Below are 24,703 nucleotides of genomic sequence, written 5' to 3'. Positions count from 1 at the left end.
AACGGTAAATATTACCATTATAGCGGCGATAGTTATATTGTTGGTAATTACTTTATTTTTATTAATTATAGTATTTAGGGCTTTTAGTATAATAAAGGTAAGAAGAATAAGGGTAAGGGCCGTAGTAAAGGCTGTTGTAATAGAGAGGAGGTCTATAGTACCGAGGTTGTACCCGCTACTGCCTCCGCTGTTCCCGCTATAGCCTCCGCTACTGCCGTTACTAGTAGTAAATATTATAATAAATTGGAAAATATTTAACTTCTATGCCTAATTGCGTATAGAGGCCCTTCCAATTATTATTATAAAAATAAATTTTAGGTTCCTCGGAATTAGAGGGTTTAAAGGAGGTTAGGATATAATTATTAAATAGTTCTACTTCTTTAAATTTAATATTTTTATTATTTTATATTATAATTAGATCGCATAAAAATCATTATATTTCCTTTATTAATATTGGCTATTCTACATTTATTTTTATCAATTATTCTTTTATTATTAAATATAATTTTCTCCGTTTTTATTTCTATTATATAAAGAAATTTATTTTTACTAATAAAATTATTAAAAATATTATTTTTAAAGGAGTAATAGTTAAATTCCGTATTGGGTACTATAATAAAATAATTATCTTTTTAATTTATAATATTTTAAGGAAATATCCGGTTATTCTAAATTTCTTATAAATATAATATTATAAATTTAAGATCAATTATAATTAAAGTAGAGTACATTTTATTAATTTTGTTTATAAGGGCCGTTGCCTACTTACTAACTTTATTAGAGATTAGTTGGTGGTTTTGAGAGTTCTTATTAACCGAGTTTCGGTCGCGGTTATCCGTAGTAGGATTGCTCCTACTCTTTTATTAATTCTAATTCTTTAATTAGCCCCGAGGAATAAAATTACTACCCTTATTAAAATAGTTACGGTATTACTAAAATTAACGTTAATTAGCGAAATTATTAGCCCTAATTAAATAGTATTAATACTATTAAATTTTACGTTAGGAGTTTTCGAGGCCGGTTATTAATTTACTTCTGCCCTTGTTAAAATATTAATAGTTAGTAAGGCCGGGTTTAAAATTAGTATTATAAATATAGCCGTATTTCTTATTAAAATTAAAAGTTTAGCGCCTTACAAACCTTATATCCGCTTTAATAATTAATATATTTCTATAGGTATAAAGTGCCCCCGAGCCCGCTATTACTATAACTCTAACAATGCTTTTCCTATTAAATTTAATAATATTAGAGAATTTAACGTAGTTATTTTTAATTTTATTTATAAATTTTAGTAATTATAGCCGTATATTACGAATTATGCCAAGATTGAAAGGCTAGCGGCCGTAGTGGAAATCCGGAATATAGATTTAATTAAGGAGATGGTTATTAATATAATGGAGGGTAATAGATAGTAGTTTAAGGAAAGTTTTCCCCTACTCTTCTATAATTTTATTAATAATTTAATTAGTATTTATTCTTCCGAGGAATTTAGGGAGGCTACGGTCTTTACTAAGGCGATTTACTTTATTGGAAATTTCAATGAAAATATTCTATTCTACGAGGAAATAATCTATTGTATATATTTAATTAAGATCTTTAATGAAGATGTGAAGAAATTTTTTAATAAAGCCGATTGTCTAATTAAAATAAAGGACGAGATTTTCGTTATTTTAAAAGAATTGGAGGGACGACGATATATTAACGAGGTGGTAGCCTTCCTCCCGTTGTTAATTAAGGAAGTCCTGCCTAACCGTTCGTACGACTATAAAATCGAATTCTAGTTAGGAGTAACCCCCTCTAACGTGCGCCCGCGTTGTATATTTCCGATTAAAATTGTTATTGTTAAAAAGTAAATTAATAAGAATTTAAAAAAGAATTTTATTTGTTTATTGCAATCTACGGCCGTGTTTCTTATTCTTTTAGTAAAGAAGTTTAGCGGTAGCGTTCGTATTTATATCGATTACTATAGTATTAATAATGTGACGTTGAAAATATATTACCTGTTCCTACTAATTAAGGAGACCCTTAATATTATTTATTATATAAAGATTTTTATTAAATTCGATGTAATTACTATATTTAATAGGATCCGTATAAAGGAAGAATATGAATGGTTTATTACTTTTATTATCCGTTTCGGTCTTTACGAATCTATTATTTACCCGTTTAGTTTCTAAGGGGCTTTAAGAACCTTCTAAAATTATATTAACGACGTTCTATACGATATTTTCAATATATATACGATAGTGTATCTCAATAATGTTTTGGTTTATTTAAATAATAAAGAAGATTATAAAAACTATATTAGGGAAGTCCTATAACGGATAATTCGAACCGGACTATAAATCGATATTAATAAGTATAAGTTCTACGTTATAAGGATAAAATATTTTAGTCTAATTATTACCTTAGGAGGATTCGAGATAGATCTTAATAAAGTATTTACTATTATAATTTGGGAGGTTCTAAAAATTAAGAGAGTACTATAATATTTCTTAGGTTTTACTAATTTCTACTAACGATTTATTAAATATTTTTCAATTATTGCTAGTCTATTATACGAGTTAATAAAGAAGTCAGCGGAATAGTAGTGGACCGACCGCTACTAAAGGTCTTTTAAGGCTTTTAAGAAGGCTTTTAATAGTAGTCTAATATTCTAAATCTATAATTAATTAAAGTAGACTATTATTAAAACAGATGCTTCGAATTGGGTTTGCGGTAGTACTCTATCCTAATATAATAAGGAGGGTATTTTGTACCCAGTCGCTTATTTTAGCCAGCGGTACTCCTTGGTTGAATATAATTATAATATTTACAATAAGGAGTTATTAGTTATTATTAAAGCTTTCGAGGAGTGGCGCTTTAAATTAGAAGGAGCCTAAGAACCTTTTGAAGTTCTAACCGACTATAAGAGTTTAAAGACCTTTATAATTAATAAATAATTTATTCCCCGTTATATATATTAGTTTTATTTTTTCTTTTATTTTAATTTTATTATTAAATATTGCCCCGGGTTATTATAAGTACGTTCTGATGTACTAAATAGAAAGTTGGAGGATTTATTTAAAAATAAAGTCGATAAATAATTATTAATTAGGAATAAGGTCTTGTTCGATTATAATATTTTTATTAATAGAGTTTTCGTTTTGGAGAATAGAGGCGAAAAGGTCTTTGTTGGTACTGAATATATTTATAAACTGGAGACTCTAGACGAGAGGTCGATAGATGATTTAATAATAGAAGGTTATAAAAAATCGATTATTCTATAAAATATTGTCGCTTATTTATTTAATTCTAATTGCCGAATATAATTTAAAGAAGTTAAAGATTATATAAAGAGGGTTTTATTCGCTAAATACCAAGCGATTTAAGGATGGGCGTATTTTTGTAGCGCTATCTTCGTCGACCTTACTAATATAGAGTTTTACCTTTTACTTTTCTATTATATTTATAATTTATTATTAGCCGGATACCCGGGCTGTGAAAAGACCTATTTATTACTATTATAGTCCTTTTTTTAATTAGGAATATATGTTATTGTTAGGTTATATTATAAAGTGTATTTAGTATACACTAAGTCTAAACTATTATAATACGCCCCCTACGGTTTTTTAAAATTATTAGTAGTATTATTCGTACTATAGAAGGATATTTCTATTAATTATATTACTTTGTTAATTCTATATTTACATTGCGGGTAAGAATTTAAGTATATTGTAATTGTCGTTGATTGTTTAATTAAAATAAGGTATTATATCTCTATTGTTGGCCTAACGGTAGAAGAATTAATAGAGCGTTTTATTAAGAAGGTTTATAGTATTTATAGTCTATTGGACTTTATTATTTCCGATTGTAGTATTTAATTTATTTTGTAATTTTAGAGAATTTTATTATTATGATTAGAGGTTACTTTTAAACCCTCCTCCGTTTTCTACCCTATTACTAATAATTAGATTAAGTGTATTAATATAGAAATAGAAAAATATTTGCGTTTTTATATTAATTAGGTTTAGGATGATTAGGTAAATTGGCTGCCGATTACGGAGTTCGTTAGTAATAATTTAGTATTTGAAATTACTAGTATCTCTCCCTTCTTCGTTAATTATAGATTTTACTTCCGTATAAGTATCGAATTAGTAAAGCTATACCCGCCGGAAATATTAGTAGTATAATAAATAAAGTATTTTAAAGTTAATAAATTAGCCGATTATTTTAAGAAAGTCTTAAACTTTATTACTAATTAGGTCTATTAAATATAATAGTATTACGAAAATAATACAAATATTCAACGGTCGGACGCTTTAAAATATAAGGTAAGAGATAAGGTCCTTCTTAATATTGAGAACCTTGATATTAGCCGCCCCTATACTAAATTTACGCTTCTCTTCGAGGGCCCTTTCGAAATCCTTAAAGTAAATAGCTATTAAATAATATTTAAGTTTCTAATTAATATGAAGTATAGCCTAATATTTTATATTAATAAAGTTAGATTGTAGGATAAAGAGGGTTTTTTAGGATAGATGAATTCGGAGGAATAGAATATTCGCACTAATTATAACCGGATTATAAGAAGGACTAACGATAGGGAGGATTTTATTGAATATAAGTTCGAAAGGATAAATAGATATTAAAAAAATAATAAAGGTTATTAGGAATATTTTATAATTTGGGCACCCCTATATACACTATTATAGTAACTATATATTAATATATCTATAGCTTCCGATATAGTATAGGTTTTCTACAATAAATACCTAGAAGCGTTATACCTACTAGTTTAAGTAGCGGTGGAGAAAAAGTGGAAGGAGAAGGAGAAGGAGGTAGAATAGAAGGCTCCAACTCTATAGCGGAAGTTATAACGATAATTACTAATAGTAGTAAGGATTTTTCAAGAGCGGACCGCTTGTTTAATAGGGATTTCTATTATTTTATGTAATATTAGTTAACTATATAGTTTTTTTTAGTCTAGGGAAGTGTTATAAGGTTAGCCTATATGCTTTATACTTAGTATTAGTGTATAGTAGCTTTTAAGACTGCTGTACGCTGTTATTACCGCCGGTAAGCCGATTATTGCCGGCAGCTGATTGGTTAGAACGCTACCCGCCGCAGGTCTGTTAGACCCGCTAGCGGTTGCCTTCATAAGGCCAGCCTTCTAGGTACTCGGCTGCACTTCTCTTCCTTTCTCCTTCGTGCAATTACGTATAATCACATCTATTACCTACCCTTTGCCCGTGATACTAATTAAACTATCCGCTAAAATAATTATTTATAAAATAAATACTATCTTCAGTATACCCTTTAAAACTACAATATATAACTATCTAACTAAAATAATCACTATTAATAAAATAAACAAAGGTAAGACTCAAGCCTTCCAAACCTCTATAGAAAATATACCCGAAAAAGCCCCTTATAAAGTATTATCCCCAATTAATCCCTTTTAAAAATATACTTTATTTATTAAAACGGGTAAAAGTATTAATAAGATTATCTAACCTAAAATAATTACTATATCGTTAAACGTACAAATAGTTATTAATCTAATACGGACTTAATCCGCGCTTCTTTAAATTGCCAACCTACTTTCTATAAAATAGCCTAACTTCCAAAGAACATCGGCACCGCCCCCTACTAAAACCTAAATATTATATTAATTTCATATACTTAATTTCAATCCTAATTATTTATTAAATAAATTACCCGTAAAGCCAATTATTATTACTAATAAAATTCCTATTAACTAAATACTAAATAATAACAAATCGATCTATAGTAATAGCGGACCCCTAAATCTAAGAGGAGGAGGAGATCCAAATTTACTTTTAAATAGAGGAAATAATTACGGCGGTAGATTAGGCAAAAGCGGCAATCCGCGCACTCCTAATATTAGCGGTCGCAACCTATATTACATACCTAATAGTAGTAGTAGCAACAATTTACTATTAAGAAGAGGTGGGAGGAGGAGCGAAGATTCCGACAATAGGCGCTATAATTATAACCGTTATAACGATAATAATAAAGACTTCGAGAAGGTTAAGTACAAGGATATTAGTATATTTAACCTAAATAGAAATAACCCTAAAGATTAAAGTATTATTTCGGATAGTAAATATACTTCGTATATAGACGTCTACGCCTTTCGTAAACAAATATTATTATTTATTTTATTATTATACTAGCGTCGAATCGATAGTAAAATAAATAGATAATTTACTTAACTATTTTATACCTATTTGGCCGGAACCGTTCGAATTTAATAGACTATTGAAATCGATAGCAATACTAAAACGGAATAGAAAAACAAAGGTATATATAAACTACTCGACTAATTTATTAATTATTTCATTCCAAACTCGGCTATAACTACTTCGAAATTTATAAAAGGGCATATATTTTTAAAAAATATCATTAATAATAAAAAAACCTTTATATACTTCGTCTAGTAGTAAATACATTATACTAAAGCTATAGACATATTAACAAAAGATAATAAAAATTGGTATAGAATAATAATATAAATTTAGTTAAGTATAGACCTTTATATTAAGTAATTCCTAAGAGCGCCAACCGAAAAGGATATATTTATTAATTATATACAATTTATTACTAAATCTAGAGTAGTATTATTTATAGTAGCTAGGTTAAACTTAAATAATACCCGGTTTAAAGGTAATTTTAATGCTACTTCGGAATACTAATCCTACTCCTACAATCGAGACCGAAGCCGCAATTAGAATTAGGATTAGAACTACAATAGAAACTACAACCAAAACTATAATTATAGCTGCAACTAAAATTACGACCGAAATTATAATAGGTACTACAATTAGAACTACAACCGAAAATAAGGTCGTAATTAGAATTTAAATTATAATTAAAAGGTATATAAAAAGACCTACTACGTAAGAGAGGTTGTATTAACCGATAATTCTAAATTAAATATATTAAATAATATAGGAGTATATATAGTATTAGAATCCGCTACTAAATACTATAAATATTCAAAGTACTTTAAAATAAAGGATAGGAAGAAGTAATATAGGAAACGTTGCGAATTGCCCTTAGCCCTTAAAACAGAGAAATTTCGAACCCTATTACTATTAGTATCTAAATAACATATATATAGTTACTATAAGAAACGCTACACGTTATATAATATATTATTTTAGTATTTAAAAAAATATTAATTAACTAAAGAAAGATAATTAAAAGGAGAAGAGCCGGCTCCAATCCTACGCTTCACCCCTATATTTATAAAAATTATAACCCCCCTTAAAATCTAAGAAACTAATTGTATAATTACTATAACAGATATTAATAATAGCCTAATTTCTAATTATACTTATATACAAATTAACGCCAAATCGGCACCCGAAGCTAGCGTAACGGAGGTCTATATAGATCCCGGCACCGGTAAATCCTTAATTAGAAAAACCTTCTTCCAAATACTAGAATATACTATCAAGTTTCAACAAGCGAAAGTAAGAGGCGTAGGTAGAAAGTCGGTCGATATTTCTAAATAGGCTACCTTTAAAATTTATTTAAAAGGGTATAATAAAAATAGTAACCCTACTTTAATAAAGTTTACAAAGGGTACATAAGTAATAAATAAATTAGAATTAAACATTCTATTTAGTAACAACTTCCTATACTTATATAGAACTAATACGGACTACAAATCCAAAACTATTACCTTCTAAAATCTTAACAATTTTTAAATTAATTTTATTACCTAGGCTAATTCTAAACTATACCTCCGAAAGGTCACTACCGTCAAGAAAACTACTATTCTACTAGGGTAATCCGGATATATTCCTATTTAGTACAAACCCCTACCTAAAGATAAGAGTTTTATACTAAATTCGAAGTACACCGCCGCTATAAATACTATAGTAAATACTAAATTCCCCGCCGTAATATTCATTAATAATATTACGAACGGAATATTAGTTATCCCCAAAAAATTTCACATTAGTAGCATTACAGAAACTACAAATAATAGATATTTAACCCTCTCAGAAGGAATACTTACTAATTTAGCCAATAATACATAAATCAAAACATCGCTTAATTATAAATTTAACGTACCTATTATCAAAACATTCAATATAGTAAATAAGGCTAACTATAATTCAGAAGAATTCCTATATAGATCTCCCCCGCGTAAGTATAATTATATTAATAATATAATAGACGAAGAAATTCTAGTAGAACTTAAAACGGAATTCGAAAATAAAGACGTAGTATATGAAATAACCGAATTAATAAATAGTATAGTAAATATTAATATATTACCGCCGAAAGTAAATATTAAAAAATATTTAATATTAGGATTTAAAACTTCCGAAAACCTACTCAAAAAGGTCACGAATAAAGGAATCTACATATATATTTAAAATCCAACGTTAATACACAAAATCGAATAGATTATCAATAACTACCCTTCCTTATAAGAAGAAGGAAGTATTATCTCAATAAAAGAAGAAAATATAATACGTATATTATTAATAGAAGAATAGCAGAATTAGTATATTTGTATTCAATTATACTTATTAAATAAAAAGAACCGAAAAATCCTAAATTAAATATTCGGCTCCCTTTATAAATAAGGTAAAATAGACTAAGTTAATCGAACTACGCTATTCGTCCACCCGGTCTTTATAATTTAACGTATAATTAAAGGATAATAAAAAGGCCGTATTGTAATAAACCTCCATACGCTTAACAAAATAATAGTCCCCAATAATTACCCTCTACCCCTCCAATCCAAAATTATTACATCCCTTAAAAAGAAAAACTTTATTACTATTATTAATATAACCGCCTTTTTCTACCAATTCAACGTATAACTACAATACTAGGACCAGCTTACTTTAATCAGCTTATAAGGATTAAAATAACTAAATATAACCTTAATAGAATATTATAATTCCCCGGCTTACGTACAGAAGTTTATAAACTAATTACTAATAGTATTTTCTATATTTTACCGAACTTTTATTAATAATATCGTTATTTTCTCTAATATAGTAGAAAACTATTTGAGGCACCTTAAATAAATATTCAATGTCTTCGTATTAAAGAATATTACCCTATCCCTAAAGAAGTCTTATATTACTTACTCTAATATAGAGTTATTTAAATTCAAAATAAATACTTTAGGATTATTAACCACCGACGAAAGAATAGCCGCATTCCGAAATCTAGAATTTCCCAAAACCCTAAAGTCCCTAAAAAAATATATAAGCACATTAAAATTTATTCAATACTTTATCCTATACTACACTAGGCTAATCGAATTATTATAAGAAAAAAAGGTAGTACTTTTAACCGAGGGCCGGAAATTAGGGGCGTTAAAAGTAAGTAATTTAGTAAAGTAGGCCAATTATTATACTAAAACTACCTATAAGCCGACGGATAATAAAAAACAGGTATTCTAAATAATTTAAAAAACTATTTATAATAATATAAAACTATATTATTTAAACCCCAACAAATAAGCGTTCTTACAAATTCACAGATCCTTAGAGAGGGGATATAGTATAATACTATACTACCTAAAGGACGGATATACTTAGACTATAAAGACTATTATCCCAGTAATTTAAATCCTTCCAATTATATTTTTAAGTAAAGTATTTAGTAAGGCTGAAATACACTACGGTCCCTCCGAAATAAAAGTGGCCTATCTAATCTAAATAATTAAATAATTCTATACTTTTATCTATTCTTACAATTTACCCGTTATTATATTTACTAATTATATAGCTACTAAAGGTATTTATAAATAGACAATCCTTAATATATTATTAATAGACCAAAGTAATTAGCGATTAATAAATATATCAATATATTTATCCTAATATAATTTACAAATTTATTATATTGTCGGTAAACTAAACTTTATTCCCAATACTTTAAATAAATTACCGGCTAAAAGCAATAACGAAGGACGAATAGACGAAGTCCCTATACTAAACTAAATCTAATTCTTTAATTAAGTTTACTTTATAAAGGCCGAAATATAAATAAATAATATAATTAAGAAAGGTTTTAAAAATATTTATAAATCGGACACCAAATTTAGGCCGATTATAAGTAAACTCCGAAATTACTCTAGTACTACTAAGGTCGATAGTATTATTTTATATCCCGGGTACCTATTCGAAATTATAAATAATATATTATATAATATCAATTTAGTAAATAAGGTAAGGCGGCTCTATATTCTAAAAAACATAGTCCTAATTATATTAAACGTAGTATATAACGAGAAGTATTATTTCGGGAGAAATAGAATAATATATAACTTTAAAGAGTATATTATTATAAGAAAGATATAAATTATTAAAAACTACGTTTAATATTACCCAATATACCAATTTAATTATACTAATAAGGAAGTTATAGTAGGGGACTATTAATTAATAAACTCCGAATATACCCTACCTATAAAGACTATAACTTTAAATTTCATTATTAATTTACTTAAAGTATTAATATCGGGAATACTATAGTACTTCGCCGGATTTAATTTCTTCAATACCCTCATACCAATCTCATACTATATATCTAAGAAATACCGCCTTATCCCAAGCTATTGTACGTATATAGCCGAAAATTAGGGTAGAATATTAGCTAAGGATTTAATTTTAAGCGATTAGGATTTTCTATAAAATATTATATTTAACCGAAATCGTAAATTTACATCAAAAATATAAAAAGGTATATAGGCTATAATAAATACCAAACTTTTAATAACCACTACCTACCACCTATAAAGCAATAATATAGCTAAACGCCGAAATTGAAACGTAGCGATAACCATCCGCTTTTATTATTATATAATTCTAAAATCTAATTAAGTAGAAATATTACCTAATCTCTAATAAAATATAAATAGTACATACTTAAATCCTATTAAATTATCCCCGTACGAATAATTGTACGGCTTTAAATTATTCGGTCCATTGGATATTATTACAAAAAAGAATATCCTTAGGACTTTTAAATAATATTAAATATTAAAAAACGGATTAAAAAAGAACGCTTAATTGGCTATAGTATTCGCGGCTATAAAAGTAAAGAAATAATACGATAGTAACTATTAATAAATCTCCTTTTCAGTCGGAAATAAAATATTCCTTAAATTATATAAAAGATATTATTTGCTAGGTCGCCCATTTAGAAAGTTCTCGTAATAATATACCGGGCTATTTACTATTATTAAATATATTAGTAATTTAACTTATTAATTAGATTTACCCCCGGAAATAATAGTCTACTTAATTATTTTAATAATATACCTTAAGCGGGCACCTAACGGCAACGATCTATTCAATTAAATAAAACTACTACCTAGTCTAATCGAAAATAATTAGCGGGATTCTAATAACGAGGATAGGGAATATAGAATAAATATAATATTAAATTACGCAGAGGATAAGAAAAATAAAAGTTAAAAATATTTAGTAAAATAAATTAGCTATAGTTATTATTAGAATAAATACCTACCCGAGAAAGAGATAGGGAATATAAAAGAATTGGTTGTAGAGTATTGGGAGTATTTAGAAGGACTTATAAAAGTTAAAACCGGAAGGAGAAGGAAGGTCTATTTTAAATAAGATAAATTAGAAGCGCCGGCGGTGCGTGAGGCTCCCGCTTATAGCAGGAATCTGAGACTATATTAGAAATAAGGGTATTTATATATATATAATAGATAGACTACTAAGGATAGTAATATTTTATTTTAGTGGCCGGGATTTAATACTAAATTAGTATTATTAGCATTATTATATATCAAATCACCTGACTGGATAGCCTAACCCGCTCGGTCGGGTTCATTCAATTGAATGAACCGCTCCCACGGGAGCCCACCCACGTATGTGGGACCTATAGATTAGATAAGGCTTGCGTACCTTAAAATTAACCGACTGTACGTAAGCTTCCTACTCTAGATTCTTATTAGAGCATTATCTTACACATATTCAATCAGACACATATTATTGTCACAATGTTCAAATACCCTCTCAACGGTATTAGTATACTAAGAAACTCTTTCTCTCTTATTAATACTACTTCTTTTTATCCTCTTCATTCTTACCTTCCTTTGGAAACTAAGTAAATAGAGTATTTTTTTTATTACTTTTTTTCCGGTAGAAAATTTAGGGGGGAAAATGAGACGGAAGTTACTCTAAGGGGTAAAGCGATGACTCCAATCCGATTTGATCTATTTTCGGAGGGCGGCCTTTTGGGGAGTCTTAAGGAGGCCTTTTTTTAGAAGCTTTTTTTAGGGAGTAATAGGGCTAATATATACCTATTGGACCTGCCGGATAGTGAACCCTAGTTTCTGAGCGATATTAGTGTAACTGAAGTTGCTAATATTTCGTAGAGTCTGTACTTGAAGTTGTTCATCCCTAGTTAACCCCCGGGCATTCTTTTTAGGGGTAGAAGGATTTAGGAGGTTAATAATAGTAATACTTTGTAATATTGGGGAATAAAGAAGGGAGGTAGAGAGAAAAGATAGGATGAATTGGCTTCTTAGGTATCAATTAGCTCTTAGAAATCCTTCTTTTTATATAAAGGTATTTTGCCACGGAAAGTTTTAGGTAGTGTACTTCCGGATATACCGGAGTTTCCTTTGCTACCTAAAAAATAAAGTATTGCCACCCCCAGAAGGATCTACCAATTCCCACGCTAACAAAGTAAATGCCTGCAGAGGTGTATGTCGGGCCTTGGTGCTGTTTCCTGATAACCTTCATTGATGTGATGGAAGACGTGTATAGCAAGGAGGTGGAAAACCGCTTGTTCAAAATGTATGGACGTTAAATCATGTGGTACTCGATGCTTGGAACGTTTGGCGTCAAACATAATTCTGGGCGCAAGAATGAGGTACCCGCACAGTGCATATTTCGTTGCCGCTGTGATCAGGTACAGTTTGAGTCCGCGCGATCTCACTTGTCATGATGATCGTCGTCAAGACCCTCACGCACGCCATAGCCGTGCCGTGGTGAAGTGCATATGAACACTGCTGGCTGGTTCATGATCTCTCCTCCCACCCACGACTACGCCAAGGACCATGTCATCCTAACAAGTACTCTGCAGTACTCGATCTCATACCCCCAAAGCGCGGGTTATGGAGGATCACTACCACCTACCTAGCTGAATACCACGTATTGCAAGTTGCCAACGGGGTGGAATCAGTCAAGGTGTCCGTCAAGGGCCTGATGGTTTGCGGGAAGAAGTCCGACGGTGACGGACGGCGCGGTTACATTGCCTCCTTCAATCTTTCTTAGCGGAGTCCTCAAGAAGTGGGATCTCAGCACCAAACCAGCAGCTCGATTCCTTGGAGACGGCGGTACGACGGCATGTAGAAGCACAGGCTGGCCTATCTCGCACAACCTTCGCCTGCAGTGAGCAATCCCGCAGTTTCGAACGGGTTCGAGTAGGTACCTATGCAGGGTGAGCGGGCTGGAAGGTGAGAGTGAGAATGAAAAAGGAAGGTTTCTGTTTCTTATTTTCACATGCTTTGACAACGATGGAATTCGTTGTTTGCATAGGTTGATCGTGGATCACACTCTGCGTGTTATAGCGGCAGTCAAACAGAAGCACTTGCTCCATTTGGAATCGCGCAAGCATCCTCGCCGAAGGTGCAACCTCAGCTGGAGTGGGGTGGGGGTTGTCCTCGATTGGATGATAGGTTTCATCCAAAATGGCTTTTCATCCTTCAGTCTTCCTTCAGTTCCCCCGTATCTGGTCCTCTCCTCTGTTAACTTCCCTTTCTGGCCCATGCCGTTGAGGTTTCGCATGACGAAGGCACTACCTGACCGAGGTGCGTCTTTCACACCCAAGACCAAGTGCAGGATTACATTTGCCTCACTATCAGTCTGTAGTCCCGCCCTGCCACCCCGCTCAATCCTAGGTAGTGTAGAGAGATGCGTAGGTACCGACGCATGCGACACTTTCTCGAGACACCGGTCTCCCATTCAGTTCCTTTCAGCTTTACAAATAGTCTCCCAGCAAGATAAGATGACTGTCAATGCTTTGATGCCAGCCGCCAAGCAACCTGGCATCGAGGCCACCGCATAACGCAGAGGTTGCAAGCGTTTATCCGCTGCCGGCGAGCTTAAGCGGAATCGTCCTCATGCAAACTTGTTTCGACGGTAGGGTTACTTAATTGGCCGGTAAATAATCTAGTTGTTCGGCTATCTATGTGGTCAACCCCACAGAACTTCCAATGTTGATATCTGGTTAGTTGCCGCTAGATACTTTGGACTGGCCCCAAACTCTCTATACTTGGTAGACCTAATCCTACTACCTAGAAAGTCTACTGTCCAGCTGTCTCTTGTCGAGGCATTGCTGGGAGCTCGCGAGCGGAAGGTTACAGTAAAGCCTAAATGAGCTCTCCGTTACTGCATTACGGGACCATGTTTACTGACCGGCGGATCCCCTTCCGGAACTTCAAGTATCATAAACCAAGTAGGAAATCAAACAAAATCCAGGAGCAACTCTTCGTATCGACATCAAGCCTGTGGCCTGACCGTGTTGCGGAAAGCTAACTTGCTGATTGCATCAGCCAGTGAGAAACAGGGAGACGCGTGGAAGCAGCCGGAGCTCAGAAAAGTCACCGATATGCTAACATAGCTAGGTAGGTACCTGGTAGTTACATTAACTGAGATGGAGGTTTGTCACTTCACAAGTCTCTGGAGTTTTGCGCCCCATTCAAAGTTAGTAAGTAATTCAAATCAAAAACCCATGCCCGAGAAGGATGTGAGACGTCTAGGGAAAACCCACAGCCAACCCTCAACTGTATCCCGAGATCTATGAAAAATGTGCTTTCGCATTCTAATTGAGTTACAAGTATGGGATCCTGAAGGTACGCAAAACATGAGATGGGACTCTTATGCCTAGGGCCGGGAATGGACATTCGATGTGAATCATGGCAGCCTTTGGACGCCAGTTCAGTTCTGTCGAGCTTTGCTTCCCCAGGCTCCCATTTTCCCGACGATCAACGCTACATCAGTCATCAATAGGTAACTACGGCCTCGTAGCCCTTCCAGAACTCCTGTTCCATCTTTATAAACAACGACCGAGCCGCATCACGATCCATAAAGACCACCATCTCACCGATTGCCAACCTGGCCGCCTCAGAAGACAGCCAGCTGCCCAGGTACATTATGCCCAAGATGCACCTAAAGAACTGCCACCAAGTGGTGAACATGATAATACTGCCATGACCACCGTTGATATGTGGAACATGACGTCTAGGAAGCTGAGACCCATACTGTACAGCAGTCGCAAAGTCGTAGACGCAGTAGACCAGGGAGTAAAATCCTGTCTGCATCACCCACCACCAAGGCTCACACTCCGATTTCGGTGGGTTTACCTTGGCCGTCTTCTTGCCTCGATTTGTTGTCGCAGATACAGCAAACTTCGCTGTAATCATGTTGGTACTGCAAGGCACTTTGGTTCGCAGAGAAGAAGAAAGAGCGGCTCAATCCGGAGGAAAGTATCGCACCTGGTCCGAATACCTCATCGTTTTCACGTTGCTAATTTCTTTATAACTTGCACTGTTCCTCCGATAGATCTCTCAATGTAGTTGTGGGCAAAGCGGCGTCGTTTTTAGCGGTGTCTTTGCTCTTGACCCGAGCAAAATAGCAGTTCATCATCTCCTTCAAACTCATAGCCGTTGGGGTCCCATCGGCGACTTCTGAACCTTGTCTTGAGCGGAGGCTCGCAAAGCCGGAGACGTTACCAGCAATGCCTTGAATTGGGTAATCACATGAGATGCTGTCACCACGGCTATGCTGATCATTGTCGTCCATATCTAGCTCAAGTGAGTGTGTTCCCTTTTCCTCTTCCTTCCCCATCAACTTCTGTAGATCCTTCAATTGGTGTTGAGAGCAGTTGGTGTTTCACTGACGTGTTCTTTTCCAGAGCGGCACTTTAAAAAATCTGTGGCAAGCCAGGTTCCTTATCCAAGAGATCGTGAGAAAAATTGGTTTAAAAGGGACTTGCTCGCTGCTTCCCCACTTATGTAAACACCTGAAAAGCTTGTTAAAAGAACGGAGCGCTCTGTGCATAAATCATTGATTACTGAATTCTTCTTACAACTTCTCGTGTTCTCCGTATGATGATTCGTCACTTTACTGATCGGGAAGACTTCTTGGGCATTTCGCAATAAATGACCATTCCATTTGTACAATGTTCCGTGGAAACCTACAGGTAGTTCTTCCAACTGTCTATGGGTGAACTCGAAATGTGGTCTATCAGATCTGAGCCGACATCAAGAGTTGATATTGGGAACGGAGGGGAGGTCACGATTCAATGTCTGTTGACGAGAAACACGTGGTCCCAATGTCTTTCAGACTATAGAGGGTGACTAGGATGGTACAACTCATCAGTTTCGCCCAAATATCCACCTCCCTTCGACCGATCTTAAAATGGGTAGCGCTGTCAACCTTCTAACTCCCCTCCCGTACTCATCAACTACCCAAAATGGCCAAGTTGACATGGAATCCCTCCTCATACTGCTTCGCTGCCGTGATGACATCTCACAGTCAGCATTACCTGTGATATCCCTCTGGAGCAACTCAGTATCCGGACAGCCAAATGTATGACTTGATATTCTGTCCTCTCTCACTACCATGTCATCTGATCCATACCCACTACTAATCTCCTCGCTAGCGCTGGAGTGGTGACTCTCTTTCCTTCTGCCTAACCTCCTCTGGCACTCTCTCGTTGAAGCCTCTAGTCCTTCTGGCCCCTTTTCGGCCGCGAACTCGCGCACGCTTGCCGCGCGAACGTAACACCAGTATGCCTTGTCCCATTGGGCCATTCGGCGGAAACAGTGGCCGCGGAAGAGCTGGGATTTTGCAACCAGCTGGGGTTGGTCGTGGTACGAAGCGAGGTCGAGGGCGTGATCGGCGTGGAAGAGAGCTGTGGCTATCCTTACTCTAGAGCCGGACAGGACCGAAGCGGTAGGCCTCGGGCACTGTTCCCCTTGCCATTGTGAGATGCAGTGGTCATAGTTGAAGTCAGCGGTGCTTCCACACTCGAGAAGGATCTTGCAGCGAATAAGCGACTTGTTGATAGCTCTGGTTGATTCGATCCTAGCGGCGGCAGAACCTCTGGACACTGATCCACCTCGTAGGTGCGCCATTCCAGGGGCTTGGCGGAGTAACATATACAGAACGATAGAATATTTCGCCTCTGATCAGATAGGACCAGCGATCAGGTGTGCAACCGGGTGCATATCATCGTCAAAATGGCTTTATCGATGCACCACGGAAACGCACAGGAAGAGTGAAAAAAGAATGGGGTTATAACCGCCATTTGTCATTTGTCGTGTCATATCCGTAACTGAAAGCTTCATTGATCAGAGAAGCCTCTGGACAAAGGGACGGCCTGTGATCAAGGCGCATTCTCGTAAAGGGATACGGACGGAGGAGGCGGAGGGGAGACCAACAAAGGAGAATGCGCTTACGAAGCGTATTGGGTCATGGCCGAATGAAATCAGATGAGATGAACCGTGCCTACCCATCATGGCGTTGTTGGTCTTTTTCCCTTTGACATCGTAGGTGGTTCTGTCAAACATTCCAAGTAGTCCAAGTATTTTGCAACATAGAAAAGATAATGCTTCGGCGGTGTCAAGCGCGATAACACCCCCTGTCGAGTCGTGTATCTTGGTTGGGGAGGATGGCGGCAGGCAAATCTAGGTATGTCAAAGAGAGCAATGCAACATTAAAGCAGGAACCAACGACGTGCCCCCATCGGGAAGTATGCCGCACATGAAACCGTCGGGATCTATGCCAACTCTACTTTACTCCAAAAAGGCATCCATCTCTTGCGAACAAGTCCTCGCCGAGGTTGGGTATTCGAGCTCCCTGCAGCCTCACTCAGGTCATCCCTTTGTTTGTTGGCACGTTGGTTCGTGGGTTCCGCACTTGGTCAAGAAGACACCCAGAATCGGCACTTGCCCATCATCGCTCGACATTAACGCCCGGAGCGACGACGGCGGCATACACTCCAGCCCCTTGCCACTCAACCTTATTCTTACTCAAGGTCTTTGTCATGGAATATACAGCCCCTGTGCTGCCAATGAACGAACTGCGCGCCTTGCTTTCAGAGGTGGCTTCTCAACACGCCGACAAAGTATTCGCCCACTATCCATTCGAGTTCTTTCCCCGTGTCGTTTTCGACGTGAGGTGGCAGCAAAGTCCTTATCTCGGCAGGTATCTGATCAGCAACTTCAAAAAGGGCTGGTTTGTCTACCTTTTCTGCGGCGTCAACGCGGCCGTCTTCGCCATCTGGCGATACCCTTCTCTTCTCGACCTCCCTTCCAGGCTCATTTCCTCTTCTCAAACAAAACAGCAACGGCAAGCGAGGAGTGGTAGAAGCAGTAGAGGTCTGGGCAGTAACGTAAGAACCATCCACGATCTCAATAGGGATCAGGGAGGCGCGAGCTCGGAACGATCTGGATCCTTTCTTAGCCTTCAGAATGAGGCCAATCACTTGCAGACCCTTCGCCGCCACTTCACTATCTCTCTTGATAACACTGCCCAGGGCCGTTGGTGGACCATTCTCGGCGGGGCTGTCTCGCACCAGGATCTCGACCATATTGTCAAGAATCTGACCACCTTCATCAGCGTAGCCACCATCGGCATCAACAGAGGTCTGTCCAACGGCCAGCTTTTTTGCGTCTGCCTGGGCTCTGCCGTCGCTGGGTCCGTGGCACAGCTATGGCATTTTACACACAAGATGAAAAGAGATCGCCAGAGCCGTCGGCGAGGAGTTATCATGACCCGTTACGGCTTGGGGGCGAGCGGTATCGTGAGCGGATTGAGCGTCGCTGTGGCTGTGGTCTTTCCATATACTCAGGTGCAAAAGTTCGCTGGAATGCTGCCGATGCCGCTGACGCTGCAGTTGTGGACGGTACCTTTGATCAGCTTTGCCTACGATATGTGGATGCTGAACGATGAAAGCTCAAAGATTGGACACGGGGCGCACCTTGGTGGTGCCATTTTCGGGGGACTTTACTCCTTCTTTGCATTGAGAAGGCTCACCTCTACAACTTACCGGTGATGATGTGGCACATGAGCAATGCATGAGCGCGTACTATTATTCGAGTTGTTCAGGTTCCTGTAAGGAAACATGGGGCGGGCTAGCTAGGCACTGTGATCGCCGTGGGCTTTTCAGGTTTCGCGATCAGTTCAACAGCACGCGTAGAGCGCAGACCATGTTCGGTTATCTAGGTTGACCATAACCGTGATGTTGGTCCAAAGGAAAAGCAGTGTATTTACAAGTATCTCTTAGCCACAACGCCGCGTACAAAGGAGTGGTATCATGATGAAAGAACAAAAACTGAAATCCCCCCCCCACGAAAAAAAAAAAAAAATAATAATAATAAAAAAAAAAAATTTAAAACGAAGAAAGAAAAAAAAGAGAGAGACGAAGGAGAGAAAAGAAAACAGGGGAGCGAGAAAGTAAAAGAATAACTGGTAAACATTTGTACCGACCCATCCAGGTCGACCTTGAGTATGCCGCCAAAAAGCAAGTTCAACTTCGACACGAGAAATCAAAGTGATCAGACACAAAACGCGGACACACCACATAAATTTGCCGAAGCCGTCCTGTCTCTTAAGCAGATAATGCTCAAGGTAAAATTGGGGCAGAAGCAGCAGACTAAGGACCTGCAATTAGCTCCAAAGTGCATCAGGGTCAACAAGCTTCTGCGCCTCTCGAGGCGTTCTCCTCGGCGTGTCGGCCGGCATAGATCCTGAAAGGGGCGGGCTTCCCGCTTCGCTGGGCACGTAGGGTACAACCTGAACCGGGGTAATCTCGTAGGGAGCCCGCTGGTACACGCGCTTGTCTTGCGGCGACGCCAACGGCGGCGGGGGTATTTGCGAATATATGGAATGGTATGACCGCGGATATGGTTGCGCAATCATGGGAGATGCTGGAAATGGGTGTGAGATGGCTTTCTTTCTGTGCTGGCTTGTCGATGGCCGCCAGTTGCGTAGCGGCAGATCTGATTCATCGCTTGCAAGCGTGAACGGGGCAGTCTCAGCCCAAGATGATCCAAAGGCCCTCCCGACGGGTGCCACGGAGAGAATAATAGCGGCGACAAGTACGAGGGTATCATCAAGTACCAGCGAGACGATCTGGGATTGCACGAGGCCGCTGGCGAGCCCTCCAGTAAATGCAGCCAATCGTATAGCTGCTCTTACTAGCAGAAGCACTGAGGCTGCTTGTACGCCTGTTATGGTTGTTAATTAGGCTCTGTTTCTGTAACACAAGGGGAAGGCCCGCAACTTACAAAGAAGAAATTTCTTGAAGTAGGAAGACAAGTAGACCATAGAAAACGTGGGGTCGAAGATAAACCGGCGATGGGATAACTTAAGCCGGAAGTACCAGTAGCCACCCAAGAAGAGGGCAAGACTTGTCAACTGTAAGGCCAATCCTGTCAACAGGATGTTCAATCCCTGATGTCTCTGCAGTTGCTGGGTTAGCGAGCCGCTGTCCAGGTGCTACCGCCAGGGTTTCAGAGTATCAACACGTACCTCAAGCTCGGTATCGCTCGTAGCCGATAGAGCAATCCCGATGGACTGGAAGGCCAAGGTGAAGATGTCGAGCGCCACAAATACAATATTACAGTAGATTGGCTCATGGATAAGACTGAACTGCTCGCCATAGATGACCATGACATGTGGGAGAACCAGGTAGACGGCGGCGCTGATGAATGTCGGTCCCCACAGTGTCCCTATCATATATAGCAGGAAACGGCCTTCGCTGGCAGGGTTCGACCGCAGCAGTATTTTCCCAGCATGACCCACAACCTCGAGAAGTAGGCCAAGCGTGGCCAATACGGCATAAAGGGGCGTTTTGTAGCGGACCCCGGTAAATATGTTGATAGGGATCAGGGCGGCGAACGCAGCAAGCATAAAAGCATTACTGGCAGGGGATGTCTGGTATGACAAGAAGCCACTGGGGATGGGACATGATGTGTCGGAACTGCAGTCTCGGGCGGTCAACATATTGTCAGATTTGGAGCCGCCTGTGTGCTCATCGATGTTGACAGAGTTGAATGCCGGGTCGACATACGGGATGGACGACATGCGACTAGGAAGCGACATAAACATAGCCGTCGGGCGGTGGCGCGCCCATCGCAGAGATATATCCTCAACCCAGTACCCATCCCACGGGCCAATTCGGCAGGATGCCTTTCCAGCCTCGTCTCGACACTGACCCGACAAACTGGAACCCCGTAGTACCGGGCGCTTAAGGTCCGTGTTCGAGAGGAGAACCAAAAGGTGAAGATGGCAGATTGCCGATCAGCCAGGAGCGCACCTGCTGCCGACACAGTACGAACAAGACACCACCTGTATAGTAACTAGTGAATGAGTGCCGGGCCGTTGTTTGTTTCAGTCATGTTTGCCGGGCAGCACCTTAGGATTGCCATGGTCAATAACCTTGATGTTGTGTTCTCCAATATCGCAGAAACCTTGGCTCTTTCTGTAAACTGACTTGTATGTGCCTCATACTCGTCCGTCAGTAGCAGGGAGCATCATGACACGCGAAAGAATCTTGGTTCAAAATGAAGTCCCGGTCGGCCATTGCATGCGAAATCAACGCTCCGACATAGACACACTGAGTGACATGGTCAAGAGCCAACAGCGAACACTGCAGTGAAGTGGGGTTTGGGGCCCCAAGGGGCATTGGAGATGGGTCTGTCTGACCGTCTGGTCGCGCTTGTCTTGATGCCATTCGCAACCACTGCCGTGAAGGCGTTGGATCGGCTACAGCGTTGTATCGGCATACCCACGCATGGTGCACAGTCAAGACATCTCTCTGCCTAGCCGAGCCCTCCAAGCCCATGTCTTTTCCTGCACGAGACGCGGGATGTGAATGCTTGGTTGCATGAAGGCTGGTGGACGTTGGCTGGTGTTGGTCGGCAAAGGGTTACAGTCTTTGTGACAGCGTCTCAACTGGCCAATGGGGGGCTTGTTGCTGCCCTGGTGCTAACGCGGCAGACTACCAATGACGATCAATAGTGTCGAGACTGGAACGCTCACATGCCATTGATCTGTTTAACCGAGCCAAACGCCCTTAAGCGCGGTACAACCGTGCCCATCTACTGCGGAGAGGTGCAAGTGGAGGTTGGAATGGAGACCCCGCCGGGGAAGTCGGATGTTGTGTTGCAGGACAAGAGAAGGAGGAAGAAGGAACCTCAAGGGCACGGACCAACTGTTCACCTCATGACTTTTGGTTCCTGATAAGTCCGAGCCACTCAGGCAAGTGTCGTCTGATGCAAGCTACTGTATAGAGGTAGTATTCCTACCAACTGAACCTGGAACTGACAGGCTGCCTGCATGTCCTGTCGTAGTGTACACTAATTAGTGTAGTGTAGTGCCTGCCTACTCCAGGTGACTTTGCCAGCGTCGGCGTCAAGCCACATCCCGTCATCATGTTCCCCAGGTCGCTCGCCCCTTCCTCGCCTCGAACAATCGACGCCCCGTAATAATGAGTCTACCGTCCAATGACAGGGATCGTGGCTTGCAGAACTCTCCTTTTCCAGGGCACCAACACCGACCAGGCTGGACATTTGCGCCCTTGTGCCTTCCTCCAGTTCGGTACTCCTGTAGCTAAGTAAGGTACACTGCACACTAGAAGAGGTAGCCGTGTCGCTGTCATTTTATCATTAGTATTCCACTTGTGTGTGCCTTGGTTCAAGTTGTGCCCTGGATTCGGTCATCGACTTCTGTTCAGTTCCTTTTGTTGGTCTCTCACCGTGATTACGGCCTCGCTCAGCGCAAGACAACAAGATCTAGAATCAATATCGCCTTGAGCTCAGCCGAATCTGTTTCGTTGCCACCCGGCGAACACCACCAGGCCTGGTAGCCAAGCATCGATCAAGTTCTCTGCGACCGGCAAATTGGACCGAAAGACAGCGCATTGCAGTGCGCATTGCAGTGTTGAAGCAGCATGGAGGCAGGGAAGGCCGTCATCGTAGCAGTGGCGGTGCCCGCGCGAAGGATGCTCAATCTAAAGACTACACCAACAGCCAGGCGCTATTTTGGAGCGTCATCGTGTTGTCGCCGCCAAAGTCTGGATCCACGCAACAAGTTTGCGCCCAAGGAGTACCTGGGCAAGGAGATTGTAGACGACTATGCCATCCTCAGAGACCAGTATGGTGAGTTCCGAGCTTCTCCGTCCAAACAAATAGAGCACACGTCACTGACTGTTCCAGAAACACCCGAAAACCCCATTGTTCTGGCCCATGGCCTTCTTGGCTTTGCTGAACTAAAGCTTGCCGGCTCCTTTCTGCCTTCTATCCACTACTGGCACGGCATCAAAGACGCGCTTAGCAGGAGGAAATGTGAGGTCATTACCACCACCGTCCCTCCAAGCAGCTCGGTCGAGCAGCGTGCGGCCGAGCTGGCCCGTGGCATTGAAGCCCGGGCCCAGGGAAAGAGCGTTAACATCATAGCACACAGCATGGGCGGTTTGGATGCTCGATATATGATCTCGCAGCTTAAACCCGCCGGTGTAAGGGTCAAGTCGCTCGTCACCGTCGCGACCCCCCACCATGGCAGCACCTTCGCCGACTATTTGATGGATGAAATTGGGCCTGAACGCTTGCCCAGTCTTTACAACATATGGGAGCGCATCACCGGCTTCGAGACGGGCGCTTTCAACCAGCTGACCAAAAGGTACATGACTGAAGATTTTAACCCCAAGACACCCGATGACCCCGAGGTCCGTTACTTCTCGTACGGAGCCATGGTCCATGAGAAACCACCACTCCTCAGCCCTTTCCGCCTTTCCCACGGAATTATTCACGGCATTGAGGGGCCCAATGATGGTCTCGTCAGTGTACAGAGCAGCCAGTGGGGCACGTACAAAGGAACGCTCTCTGGCGTGAACCATCTTGATCTTATCAACTGGAGCAATAGATTCCGCTTCACCTTGCAAAGGTGGATGGGCAGGCCGCCCACGTAAGTTTTCAAGCCGTTCAGTTCGACTTTCCTTCCCTTATTCTGGGGCCTTTCTGACTCCGTTGACCCCAGTTTTAACGCAATCGCCTTTTATCTCGACATTGCCGACATGCTTGCGAAGGAAGGATTGTGACCCTTGTAAAATTCCGTGCCCGTTATTTTGTAGACCGATACTGCTCAGGCTGTTCTCAAGTTAAAACATCACCGCAAGTCGGTATCAGAACGGCCACGGCGTCTTCCATCAAAAGCGTGTAGGTATCATTCACCACCCTTCCCGCCCTCCTTCTACATCACACTGCCTTCCAAACCCCGGGATACAATGCATCGAAGGACCGCGTTGACGCTAAGCAGCATATTGCAGATGAATCAAGATATATAAGAAAGGTGTTTGTCCGTAACACCAAAAGCAGGTGGGCGCCAACAACGCTTCAAGCTTGCGCGTGACACGGTGACACTCCGGCATAGCTGTGCTCTCAAAGGATGGGCTCTTCTTCGAGGAGATATGGGCTCACGAGAACGGCTGCCCTGCGGTTCCCTGATCTACCCAATAACCTGACTCAGAAGCCATGCATTGGCTTTCAGAATTTGTGTGACCGACAGCCAATATGTCAACGTCTAACCGAAGTTTAGGGGTGTCTTACGACGATACTGTTCGACTCGTTGCTGATTCCAGGAAGGGTCACGCAACTGAGGAATATTGTATAATG

At 39.4% G+C, this 24,703-nt stretch overlaps 4 protein-coding genes across 4 annotated transcripts; 2 read left to right on the top strand and 2 right to left on the bottom strand.

Moving 5' to 3' along the window:
* Positions 1 to 15,146: 15,146 nt before the first annotated feature.
* B0T23DRAFT_404414 (uncharacterized protein) lies at positions 15,147 to 17,161 on the bottom strand (the record flags this gene model as incomplete). Its single annotated transcript, XM_062838899.1, has 6 exons — positions 15,147 to 15,191; positions 15,257 to 15,333; positions 15,386 to 15,492; positions 15,565 to 15,884; positions 15,923 to 15,943; positions 16,643 to 17,161. The coding sequence occupies 6 exons, from the start codon at positions 17,159 to 17,161 to the stop codon at positions 15,147 to 15,149; spliced, it is 1,089 nt and encodes a 362-aa protein (XP_062692792.1).
* A 613-nt stretch (positions 17,162 to 17,774) lies between these two features.
* On the top strand, positions 17,775 to 19,396 carry B0T23DRAFT_379459 (uncharacterized protein). Its single transcript, XM_062837152.1, has one exon. It carries the CDS (start codon positions 18,073 to 18,075, stop codon positions 19,081 to 19,083), a length of 1,011 nt encoding a protein of 336 aa, XP_062692791.1. The 5' UTR covers positions 17,775 to 18,072; the 3' UTR covers positions 19,084 to 19,396.
* A 301-nt stretch (positions 19,397 to 19,697) lies between these two features.
* Positions 19,698 to 21,035, bottom strand: B0T23DRAFT_404411 (RTA1 like protein-domain-containing protein; the record flags this gene model as incomplete). The annotated part of the gene is made up of 3 exons (XM_062838898.1): positions 19,698 to 20,257; positions 20,318 to 20,492; positions 20,562 to 21,035. 3 exons carry the CDS (start codon positions 21,033 to 21,035, stop codon positions 19,698 to 19,700), a joined length of 1,209 nt encoding a protein of 402 aa, XP_062692790.1.
* Positions 21,036 to 22,838: 1,803 nt separating this feature from the next.
* Positions 22,839 to 24,157, top strand: B0T23DRAFT_139293 (Alpha/Beta hydrolase protein). The gene is made up of 3 exons (XM_062832323.1): positions 22,839 to 23,191; positions 23,249 to 23,996; positions 24,069 to 24,157. The coding sequence occupies exons 1-3, from the start codon at positions 22,984 to 22,986 to the stop codon at positions 24,127 to 24,129; spliced, it is 1,017 nt and encodes a 338-aa protein (XP_062692789.1). The 5' UTR covers positions 22,839 to 22,983; the 3' UTR covers positions 24,130 to 24,157.
* Positions 24,158 to 24,703: the final 546 nt, after the last annotated feature.

The sequence above is a fragment of the Neurospora hispaniola genome (genome assembly GCF_033458365.1).
Source record: "Neurospora hispaniola strain FGSC 10403 chromosome Unknown B0T23scaffold_4, whole genome shotgun sequence".
Classification (NCBI taxonomy): Eukaryota; Fungi; Ascomycota; class Sordariomycetes; order Sordariales; family Sordariaceae; genus Neurospora; species Neurospora hispaniola.
Note: the sequence above shows the minus strand (reverse complement) of the source record. Positions and strands in the feature narration are given on the sequence as shown.

Excerpts from the sequence above, each read along its gene's own strand:
- B0T23DRAFT_139293 (XM_062832323.1), top strand. The coding sequence starts at position 22,984 with ATGGAGGCAGGGAAGGCCGTCATCGTAGCAGTGGCGGTGCCCGCGCGA. Across the intron at positions 23,192-23,248 it reads CATCCTCAGAGACCAGTATG|AAACACCCGAAAACCCCATT; the intron begins GTGAGTTCCGAG and ends TGACTGTTCCAG. Across the intron at positions 23,997-24,068 it reads TGGATGGGCAGGCCGCCCAC|TTTTAACGCAATCGCCTTTT; the intron begins GTAAGTTTTCAA and ends CGTTGACCCCAG.
- B0T23DRAFT_379459 (XM_062837152.1), top strand. The coding sequence starts at position 18,073 with ATGGAATATACAGCCCCTGTGCTGCCAATGAACGAACTGCGCGCCTTG.